The sequence below is a fragment of the Lampetra fluviatilis genome, chromosome 11 (assembly GCF_964198595.1).
Source record: "Lampetra fluviatilis chromosome 11, kcLamFluv1.1, whole genome shotgun sequence".
Taxonomy (NCBI): Eukaryota; Metazoa; Chordata; class Hyperoartia; order Petromyzontiformes; family Petromyzontidae; genus Lampetra; species Lampetra fluviatilis.
Genome location: NC_136285.1, coordinates 4,326,311 through 4,338,434, shown reverse-complemented (window position 1 = coordinate 4,338,434; position 12,124 = coordinate 4,326,311). Strand labels below are relative to the sequence as shown.

The 12,124-nt window shown below is 42.7% G+C and overlaps 1 protein-coding gene across 10 annotated transcripts in view; it reads right to left on the bottom strand.

Annotated features, from left to right (window-relative positions):
• LOC144934736 (dynein axonemal heavy chain 3-like) overlaps positions 1-12,124 on the bottom strand; it is an 864,594-nt gene that overhangs the window by 241,677 nt on the left and 610,793 nt on the right. For all 10 annotated transcript variants that reach the window (XM_078860821.1, XM_078860816.1, XM_078860817.1 and 7 more), the window contains 2 exons: positions 10,867-10,997; positions 294-394 (listed from right to left, as the gene is read on the bottom strand). In XM_078860821.1, the coding sequence (XP_078716947.1) occupies positions 294-394; positions 10,867-10,997 (232 nt within the window). The remainder of the gene's footprint in view (positions 1-293; positions 395-10,866; positions 10,998-12,124) is intronic.

The window sequence follows — 12,124 nt, the reverse complement described above, 5'->3', positions numbered from 1 at the left end:
ATTTGGGCAACCTGTGAACTGGGTCCTTACGTGTTTTCTTTGAAAATTATTTCTGCCGTAGAGTTTTCGGGTTGTGTCATGCGTATCGTTCAGCACGATGTCCAAACGTTTCGCTCCCCTTGCTGGGAGCTTTTCCAAGGAGCTCCCTGCAAATGGAGGGAAACGCCAGACGTCGTCCCACGTAATGCGTGACACAACCCGAAAAACGCACGGCAGAGCTGTACAGCACAATGGCCAAAAGCCAACGCAGTTACGTTGTGAAGTCGTGCAGGCTCACAGATGGGTGACCATACCTGCTGACAGTAGCTGGTGAGGCCTGCTCCAAGTCCAGCACCTCAAAGATCATGTTCTGGTGCGGTGTCATCTGTATGATCTCTCCACTCATCAAGCACAGCTAAATGGAAGAAACAAAAGGGGGGGGGGGGGGGTGTTTATTTATCACCATTGAACAAAGACGGTCACCGCATCGCGCGCTTTTAGGTGCATTTCTGCGGCCACTTCGAACGCTCTTCCTTCCGATATTAGGAAGCCACTGGAGTTATGCACTTTTAAATATATAGATTGAAAACGCATTTCTTTAGAACTGCATTTTGTTTTTAGTTTGGTGTCTTTCCACCGCACCGCCGATTAGCATGTTTGGCTACATACGATGCGAAAGAAGTTCAACATACGTCCATACATGTTAATTTTCATCATTCATGATCATGACTGGATAACGACAATTACTTATATACCCACAAAAACCTTTGTGAGCCTCCAGACCCCAACTTGCTGATGGAACAATATTCGTGAAAGTGAAGGGGTGTGCAATTCAACTGATTTTTTTTTTGCTGTCTTTAGAACATAAATTATTTCTTATTTATAACCTCTACATAAAGAAGCCTAAATGACTAATTTTACTTGGAAAATTTTCCTGCCATTTTGAGTAAAAAAATATCAACGAACACCGTTTGGTCTTTAATATCCACCGGCCAACAGTCGTCATGCTATTGATATACTGGTCCCTGCCATGAGAACATGGACTTTCCACCTGTATTCAGAAACACCACTAGAGATGAGCGCAAGACCCATAGCTCATTTTAACAGGGAGGCGCTTTGATTCGAAATAACAATTTCATAAAAAAAATAACATGCTTTAATCACTGGCAGGCATGGAGAATCGTGACTGCCATTCTGAATTTCTCGAGGTCTATTTAACTGAAACGTTGAGATATTCCTTTCCTCTCAGTGATTAACTTGTTATTTTATGTATAAGTTCACTGAAGCAGCAATGTGATAATTACTTTGACTGAAAATAACTCAGAGCAGTCTGAGAACAACTGTTTAACAAGCTTCACAGCTTCTCCAATATGTTAAGCTCAGTGAACAGTTTTCCATTATTGTACGATATGCCATTACACGTTACAGATTTAAAAAAAAATCCTCTCCCAGACTTATCCAAATGAGGAAATCGAGTGTATCAATGCCAAGTAAATCATTCTGCTGGTCAAAGCAGACTTACGAAATATAATTAACTTGTAACCTAGCCAAAGCTTACCCATGGAATGCCAAAAGAAGGATTGGGGAATTGCTGATTTCTCTAATTACCACCTCATACTCGTGTGCTTCCTCATTATTGCCGATGGGACGTCAACATCACTGTGGGAATGACAACTTACAAGCACAGTTGGTAGATCTTATATGCAACGCTTCAAAACGCCAGGCAACAACAGGCCTTGCCTGAAGCTGTACAGCAAGTGTGTCTCTATGTGCAGAGGTTGAGTGCCCTTCCCTTGCATCTGTGAGTACATCTCCAGGCCACCTTCTGTTAACATCTCACCATGGTGGCGAGATGTTAACTACCTCGCCTGGTATGCAGGCGGTCACGGGTTCGATCCTGACCCAGATGCCTGTATATTTGGAAGTTGCATGTCTCTCTCTCCCCTTGGTTGCGTGGATTTTTCTCCGGGTTCTCTGTTTTTTTCCTCCACAATTAGAAATATACGTTTACAGTATTTGGCTGCAAAAAATTTCCACGTGAGAAGCCACTTCATTGAACTATCATTTGTGGCCAGGTCGCTTCTGAAAAAGAGCTGTATAGCTCAGCGGGCCTTACCTAGTGAAAAACATTGTTTAGTTTTTATCGTAAGCAAGGAGGAAACAAAAAACTAGCCGACAGCTAATTTGGCTATTTTGTAAAAGAAGCCTTGATATTCAGAAAGGGTTTTATATATAAAAAAAAAATCCATGCTTTTGTTGGAACTCATTGATGAAATTTGACAGTATTAGATTTCTGAATCTATTCTGGGCCCTCTTGGCCCTGCCACCTCTCCGAATCCTCAACAACTACACGAGGTGAGTATTCTTCTCAATTCTCAAGCCAGAATTTCTAAAACTGCTTTATAAGATGCTCATTAAAGTCAGATTATAATTCGTACAAGAGATCGTGAAGAAATCGGCCATCATCAAATCTTTCAAATGGCTTTAAAGTGAGCATCATTCCAAAGATTACCGTTGAAATCACTGAATTGTGCATGACAAAAAAAACACCTTTATGAGTTCACACCCGGTTAAATAAACTTGAGACGTGATATATGAAGGCAGACACAAACACTTTGCACATGAAATAAGTATCATTCACTCTTTGGTTCTTTCGGTAAAGCCACGTAGAAAGAAAATAAATTAAATAATAGAGTACGACATTTTGATTGCAACACAAGCAACCGTCATCAGGTAGAACTAAATTGGAGAGAGAGACAAAACACAGACTCTCCGTGTATTATTGCATATATTTTCTTTCTACGTGACTTTACCGAAAGAACCAAAGAGTAATTCCTGCAGTCACGAAAGCTTCAAATCAAGTATCATTCAGCTTGGTTTGAATGATCCTCATTTAATGCGCACTGCACTACGCACCTGGCGACCCGAGTTTGATTCCTGGCCATGGCTAACGTTGCTGGTGAGTGATATCTGAACCCGTCCAGGGACTCCACTTTACCAATCTGCACTGACTGACATTGTGAAGTATGGTCAAACAACGCCGACGACCAACACGGCACGGCAGGGAGGCCTTCATCCAGTGTTGCATTGACAGACGGCTGAGTTATGGTTTTACTCGCCGGGTTCTCAGCTGGCAATAAACAAACTATATATATTTTTAAAGGTCCAGTTTCCAAAACACCAGCAGATTATATATATATACATTTGTTTCCCCGTGGCATCACAACACTGTTGACTCACGAGGTGAATTGTCTTGCATTATATTTATGCTAGGAAAACCTTTAGCAAAGGACACAAGAGTCACGTTACATTTACGAATGGCGAACAAATTATTCTGAGGCTTGCAGAAACAAACAGCAATCGCCAACGTGAATGAAACCGTGTTATATCTCTACTCCAGTCGATCCAGATGGAGGTTGTGGTGAAGATACATTTGGAGCCCCGCAATGGCTTGCTCGTGCCACTGCTGGCAGAAGGGCCTCCAACTGCATAGGAACTCTATAGAGGGGTAATTTGGGCTATCCGTCCATGCTGGCGAGATGACTTGGAAGAGCTACGGCTGTGTAGGTGCACAATGCTAAAGTAAGAAGCTTTTCCATTTCATGCAAGGGTTGACACGGGGATTTAAAGTCCCTCTGCTCTAAAGCTTATAATTGACAGTGTTTTACAATGTTTTAAATATGCATGCGTGCTGGGATTTGGCTAACTGGACGTATTGGCATGTTATATTCAATCAGTGGGAAGTGGTGGAGAAATGCCGTATAATCTGGGTTGCCCGGCGGGAATGGAGGGCTTGGTTAGGGGGTGGTGGGTAGTGGGGGCTCTGAGCTAGAGCGAGGCAGCTCTGGTTTATGGCTGTGTTGTTTATACAACATATATCCGATATATATCACTGCAAGAAGACAGAAGTCTGAACAACTTCCCTGCAACGTTAGTTAATTTAAAATGCTCTCTATTGACCGGTGGGGTGGGTGTGTGTGTGTGCGGCAGCAGTGAAGAAAGCAACGTCAGCCAGTGCTTCAGCAGGAGCGGCAACTTGTAGGCCGAGCGGGTCAATGTAAAAAAAAGAAGCAGGCATGTAATCTTGACAAACAGCACTTTGCCTACTCCAGAACCACTAAGTATTAACCAACACAATTGTCTTAAACCGTACCTCTCCAAACAAAGGCTCAGTTTGTTATGCAGTCTATTCTTAGTCTTAAGCCTCACCTTACCATATTAATAAAAAGTATGCGGCCCTTGCCCCACCACCTTCTCCAACCATTATATAAACGGAGTGGTAGCTCCTGCAATCTCTCATTTACTTGATACAGCTTTCGTGGCTGTGACGGTACCACCTGAAGACGGAAGCTTGTGTTGCCTCCGAAACGTCGTGATTTTTTTTATTTCATTTTATTTAACTTTTTAATGTTTTTTACCTACGTGACTTTACCGAAAAAACCTAAGAATATGTCTTAAACCGCACAGTATCATGCATGCATGTGCAAGGGACAGGTTTCGATTAATGGGGCATTGTTCGTATTATTATTTATTTGTATCCTTTATTTACAATGTGATCAAAAGGGGATAGGAAACCTGATGCGATGTCAGTCAGCCAATGGGTCAGTTGTGAGCGGTACATTACTTTAAGCACAATATTCTCCGACACTCTGAAATGTAAAATGCACTCTAAATTTGTGCCGAGTGTCAAAAAAGTTTTACAAATCTGGTCACACACACACACATTGACAAGATCATAATGATTAAAATAAACGAAACTATTTTAATTTTACCAGGTTTAGTCCACTGAACTAACTGTATTATAGCTCTTTGTCAAAAGTGACCTGGTCACAAATAATACTTCAACGAAATGGCTCGTCATGTGGAAAATAGATTGCAGCCAAAATACTCTGAACGCAATGTTGATCCTAAATACTGGGGGAAAGTGAGTAATATAATCAAGATAATGCGCCATTCGGTCGTGATGTTTGCTGTGTAGAGAGAAAATTACTATTTTATGGTACTGAAACTCACACTGGTTGTTTAAGCTGAAAAGTCAAATTTCAACAATTAAACTAAATGGCCACAACATGACTTCCATAAAGTGTGGATTCATCTCAGGCAATTGATCAGATTATAGTCAGTCATTATTCAGACTCCATTAAATTCGCCTCAACGGTTGTCAGCCCATACGCTACTGGCATGTCATTAACATCCACTGGTCAGGCATGCATTGGTGTCTTCAAAGTGGAAATTTGTTTCTCTAAAACTGCACATCGTTTGGAAGCTGCACATAAGCAGAATGAGCATACTCTGATTATGCACGCATGATCTGACTCGGAATTTTAAACGGAGCCAATAGGCTTACGTATTTCTATAACAAGTAAAGGCGCAGCCCTGCAATTGCCTGCTCGCGCCACTGCTGGCAGAAGGGCCTCCACTCAAGACGGCCCATGTGGGCAGTACTCGGTCTACCCGTCCACGCAGGCCAGACACCTCGGAGAGCTCAGAGTGCTCACACTTTACCCCACTGAAAGTGGCCTGCTGATCGATCAACTCTAATGTACCTAATTATATGGGTACACACATACATTAGATGTTAACAACCTCACCTGGTACACAGGAACGCGTGGGTTCGATCCCGACCCTGACGCCAGCTGCTGTATTTGGAGTTTGCGTGTCTCTCTCCCCGTGGTTGCGTGGATTTTTCTCCGGGCCCTCCGGTTTTTCCCTCCACATTCATAAACACGCGTTTAGAGTATTTCACTGATAAAAATTTCCACGTGATCAGCCACTTTGTTGAGCTATTCTTTGTGGCCAAGTCACTTCTGAAAAATAGCTACATAGCTCAGTGGTAAAATGAAAAAAAAAACTGTTTAGTTTAAAATAGTTTTAGTTTATATGGTCGGGTGGACAGAGATGGGTGAGATTTAATAAACGTGCCGATTAAAAATAACCCACCAGGATTTAACTTGTTTTAATTAAAAACGACGCGAATATGGGTTTAATCGTTTCACACAGCTGTGACGATGAACATGAGGACGACAAGCCGTGCTCAAGCACGGCAGTCATATCTCGTGAAGAATTGCCATCATCTTGGTAATATAAAATTGGGGAAATAAATGGCCACAATCATTAAAATAAAAATTCATCCTACTGAAGCAGTGCTTTTGAGGCCTGTTGTACCGAAGGGAGACTACTGTCATAGCGGTGAACCTATCTGGACTACCATCACGTCCATCGTTTACATTGGATGGGGAGGGAAAAAAACAACCTATCAGTAGACTGCCCCTCACAGAGGGTGGCTTGCTTACATTTGTTTGCAGCCCGGCAAGTTTAACCTCTCCCTAAAGTATTGATATTTATAGACCCCAGATGAACAGCGTTTCGGCATGGGTCAAACTGACTGCCACTGTAGAAGCTCTCCACTGTGAAAGCAAATAAATAAACAACTGCGGCTTGATGCATTTATCACAGCAATGCGCAATCAATCTCTTCCCCACATTTTGTACTTTTTTTTCCTTTCCCGCCTCCCCTGTTGCTTCTGTTGTTTAGTGGTTCCCACTGGGCGTGAAAATGTACACTGTTTATACTCCCACCACTCACGCACCTCCCGCGTCCCTCTCTCTGGCCTTATTAATCACAGCCCACAAATAAGAGCGATAAAAGCTCTGCCAGGATTGGGGTCAACCACATTAAAAGCAAATTAAATACGCTTACAATGTGTGCGTGCGTGCGAGTGTGGAAGTCTCATTCTCAATTACAATCGCAGTCACCAACCGCAGATATGTACATAAATAAATAAGCACAAATATGGTTGCAAATTAGCATACATATATATAAGAAAAGGGTATATCAAGCAAACAATTACCGTGAGCGTACAGCTGCAGCCAAAACTCTAATTCGTTATTCTCCAAGCATAGTCACATTAATTTCCCATGAATGCAGAGCCTTGGTTGACCCCACAGCTTACAGGACCCCGGTTTAAAATTTATATTTTTTTGTTATTGACAGCCTTTCCCCTTTGCAATCAAAGAAATAATTCACCATATCACTCACCGTCCGTACAGGCAAGTTATGATTACTAGATTTTACATCTAGTTATTAGTAAATGTTACACTTGGCATTTGCACTTGTTTGGCCAGATTCACAGTGGTGGTGTGATGCTCCCCTGATTTGTAAAACCACGGCGGATATTCCCACGTTCAACAAGGGAACAAATCGATGCGGCGATGTGTTCTGACCACTTCATCAGGACGGGAATGTGGCTTTTCGGGACGTATTCCCGTCCAGTCGCGTGTTGCTGCGGCAGAGTGCTCGGCTCATATTCACATTCACCTCGGGCAAGTCAACTGGTTTTTTTCTTTCTGATTGTCACCACGGGTATGTGAAATTTCCAACAACTAGCTTCCGAAACGACCAATTGAGATGATTATATCCAACGCTTCTTCGAAGAGCGAGGACACATTTATGGCGCAATTCACGTGATGATGAATGTTCCCAAGATGTTCAAACACCAAATAGAAACCTTTTGCAAGGAATCAAATCAGCACGAACCACACGCAGTACTTGTGGTGAACATGTAAACAAACATGGTCTGATAATATATGCATTGTCTTTGAAACTGATTGGCCTACACCAGAGACAGCCTTCTTTAGTTTCACAGACAACGCATCTATAATTATCAGATTATGTTTCTTTCCATGTTCGCCACAAGTATGTGTAGTTAATGCAGACTTGATTTCTCGCAAAAAGTTTCAATTTGGTGTTTGAAACAGTAAAAACCTCTATTATTTTTCGCACTTTGATACTGGCAAAAGAGGTCCCATGATATGAATGTTCCTCGAAATTTACATTTATTGGTGGAAAAAAAACATTTGTCCCCATTGTAAACAGTAAAAGGGCAAACTGGAAAAGCGATCTTTTTTTCAATTGTGAATCTTGTCTTTCTGATTGCTGCTTTAAAAGCCCCCAGCTGGTGTGGCAACCAGTGACTTTAATGGCTGCTGCCTACATCAGGGCTGCCGTTTGTATGGCCGTGAAGATCTTGCAAGCATTGCAGGTTTTTCTTCTTCTTCTAGCGATGACTCGCAACGTTTTATAGCATGTGACATTTTTGCCTCGGTTTTGGCATTAGTAGTATATAGTAGCACGTTACCTTGGACTGATCTTCCCAATTCACTCATAAAATGGACAACAAGCATATTATATCCGTGTGCATTTGTTGACTTGCAACATCGTGAAAAGCCCCCAGCATGAGAGGCCGATATTGGCAATATCCCGGGTGCACTGCTAATTGTTTGTGCAATTAAATGGTCATTTGCAATTACATTACATTGCAAGCCCAGCTACATCGACGCTAAACAATGAGAACTGTAATAGGCAAGTCATAAATGAGAATGTACCTTGATTAAATAGGTAGTGGGTATATAACTGTGAGAGTCAGCATGTAGTATAACACTGAGAATCCGAGTAAAACATAGCACATTCACATGGTGCAATCTTGCAGCTCAATCTAGCTCAATGTATATTTATTATCACTTTGCTTATGGGAGGCAGATGTGTTTACACAAACAGATTTGGTGAAAAGAAGATGCAACCCAAAAAAAAAACGTAACGTTTCGGTACGCAACTTGACTACATGTACTGGGTTGTCCAACGTAAGTTTGAAGCTATGCCACTGAAATAAAATAATTTCTATTCATGGTCAAGGATATGATCATAGCACTACAGTAATGTAACTGTGATATTACTCAAACATTTTGTGCATGTAAATGAACCGACATCACTGGAGCGAGCTGTGGCAATAGACTTGACCAAAGCATTCTTATCCAATTAACAATGATTCAAACTCGTATCAGACAGTCGGCGATATATAGCCTTGGAACGTATCTGTGAGATAAAAGCTACAGTGTTTCTTTGCGAGGCTGTTTCTTCGATTAGGTGCAGCTATTGATGAAAAGGGGGTGTTTAAAATCACAGACGTGAGAAGGTTGAGAAGAGCGACTGTGGGAAATTGCTCGCCAATTTTTGCTGAAATTGGCATGCAGCATTGTTCATTTACTAAACTATGAACTAAGCTATTTTTTATTTACCAGGTAAGGCCCACTGAGCTATGTAGCTCTTTTTCAGAAGCGACCTGGCCATAAATGATATCACGTGGAAATGTATCGCAGCCAAATACTCCAAAACGCACGTTGATTCTAAATGTGGAGGGAAAACCGGAGGACCCGGAGAAAAATCCACGCGACCACAGGAAAAGAGAACATGCAAACCCCAAATATACAGGAGGCGTCAGGGTTGGGATCGAACCAACAACATCGTGTATACCAGGCGAGGTAGTTAACATCTTGCCAACGTGGTGCCCTTTGCCAGTAGTCGGAACTCCACATCCCTACAGGGTGGATCAGTCTGCCCAAGACAAACAACTGCTGTTGAACTCCCACAATAAGAAATTCAATGTATCACCTCTAGAAAGATAAGCCGAGCAAACGCAAGACTGGATTTGGGTTCAGGACCTTTGAGTTTAGTGTTATACCAGTGTTACCTGACCAGTATTAATATAAATGCAAGCATATGTAATGTACATATTCAACATACTGTATACGTTATTTTCAACACACGGACACGTATCGATAATAGTAATAATATGTTTTGTCTTTTGTAAATTCACTGCTGGAATTAGGACCTCCCTAGGATGAATCAGCCATGGGGTCAACAATTTTGATATTACTCTGAACTGACTTTAGCCACGTTCAGTAATCAAACTCAGGTCTTCGGGCCACAGCTGCCTCGCCGGTCCATCTTCAACAAAGCAGAGCCTAATAAAGCAGAAAATCCGCCAGGCACGGATTCGTAACCGTCAGAAAAAATAACACGATAAAGTCTTCAAAACGACGGCGAGCGTTTCCCCCCCCCTAAAAGCCCAATACAGACAGACCTCGCATATAGCGTGACTCGATAATACGCCGAGTTGCAACAACTCTTTGTCCTGGAGAAAATGATAATTTAAAAAAATGAATAAAATCGCTAACGAGCGAGACCGCACAGCGCCGAAACCGCCGTCATCTTTGTTTACATTCGCTCAGCCAATCACAGCGACGAACGCTCTGAGCCACCCACCCCAAACCCCTGAGATTCGATTATGACGATTCGTGGCCACGATTACGTAACAAAATAAAAAATATCACTTTACGTTTAGCCAGGTGAGAACTCACGAGATAGAGTCTCAGGCTCCACCGAAAAGAAACCTCACCACAGACATTTTGACGAAGGGCATTAGGAGTGCAGCAGCTCCTCTAACCTCATCGAGTACAATATAATGCACTCGTGAGGACAGTTGATAATACTTTGTGATCCATAATAAAGGTTTTTTTGGGTTATATTGCGTAAATATATAAATGTGTCGTTAAAACCCGCCACCGCCCTACACAGCCACCTAGTAAGGGTTGTCACGTAAACAGAACGTGGCCAATTCGTCACTAGTACAGCTCAAATTTGGATGATATTGGTCGCGAAAGCCTACGTGTTAAACATACTTAGTGATGTTAGTTTAATCCATTATTTTGTATTTATAACAATGTTTACAATCCATATTATTATTCGCACTTGCCCCAATTAAGCCCTCATTTATTGTTCATATGAAAATAAATAACACTGTCGGGAACGTATCCACGTATATGCAATGCTATAATGACCCCTTTTAATGCTGATTTGATTAGCACTCACGTCTCCTGGCAGGCATCTTGAGCGTTAAGCGAGGTCTGCCTGTATACGCGAGGGAAATGAAGTTGAAGAGGCACGCCTTGGGGATTTGTATGCACGGATTTGAGGCAGCAGAGCATGCGTGTGGTCAAGTTTAACTTGGCCCTGCTACGGAGTGCCGAATGAGTAAATGCAACAGTGCACCTTTTTGTTGTCGTCGAGGACCGTGTTCATGTTCTCGATCCACTCGGCATCGACGGGGCCGTCGAACACGCACCACTTCCTCTCGCCCGTCACGCTGCTCGCATGGGCCCGGAAAGCCGTGGCCAGAACGCCTGAGACACAGCGCCAACGGAAGGAAGCAGCAGCAGCAGCAGAAGAATCACTTTAACAAGTAGCGATCTCAACAGGCCAACTCAATGTCCCTCAGCTGTCCCGATGCGTTTTCGGGTTGCACTCCACGTTGTTCAGCATGATGTCCGATTTTCTGTGCCGCGGTGGCGAGATGTTATATACCTTGCCTGGTGTGCAGGAGGTCGTGGGTTCGATCCCGACCCTGACGCCTGCATATTTGGAGTATGCATGTCTCTCTCCCCGCGGTCGTGTGGATGTTTTTATCAGGATCCTCCGGTTTTTCCCTCCACAATTAAAAACATGCGTTTAGAGTTTTTGGCTGTGAAATATTTTTCGACATAAGCCACATCGTCGAGCTATCATTTGTGGCCAGGTCGCTTCTCAAAAACAGCTATACATCTCAGTGAGCCTTACCTGGTAAAATATAAAAAGTTGAGTTTAAAGTTTAAACGTGCTACAAACAGTTCCCGATGAAGCATGCGGAGCGAACTGTCGGGCATCATGCCAAACAACACAGAGTATAACCTGAAAATACATTACAGAGCTGTACAGAGCCACAAGCAGCAATGTCCCTCATTACAATCGGGATGATGCCCCACGCAGATGCAATGGCACTTTGGACATCGTCTGGCAGTGGTGCAAATCGAGTCGCTGTCTCCAGTGGTCAGCACAATGCACACCTACCTCTCAACCCATACGGTTCACCCGTATTCTTGTTTCAATACGGGTAATTTTTTAAATATATTTTGGTCGATTTGTTTGTGTTTTTCCGTTGTGATGGGACTTTGCAGGATGAACGTTAAGATTTATCAGGGCACGGGGGTGACCAATAAGGTCTGAATTGGTCTGTAATAAGGTAGGGCACTGATAAGGGGTTAACAGGTATGACAATGGCTGCTGTGATATTCGTTTCCTGACACTGCACCCTATGGTAGGAATTTTGAATTTCCAGCACGAGCACACGACTGTCATTGGGGATAATCCCTTCCCAATGCTTGTTTGAGCAGATCAACACTTTGGCATTTTTTAAATTAAATAAGTGAGATTATAAAGTTATCCCTCAGCAAGCAGTGGAGATTTCACATTCCAATTGCTTGGGCCAATCTCC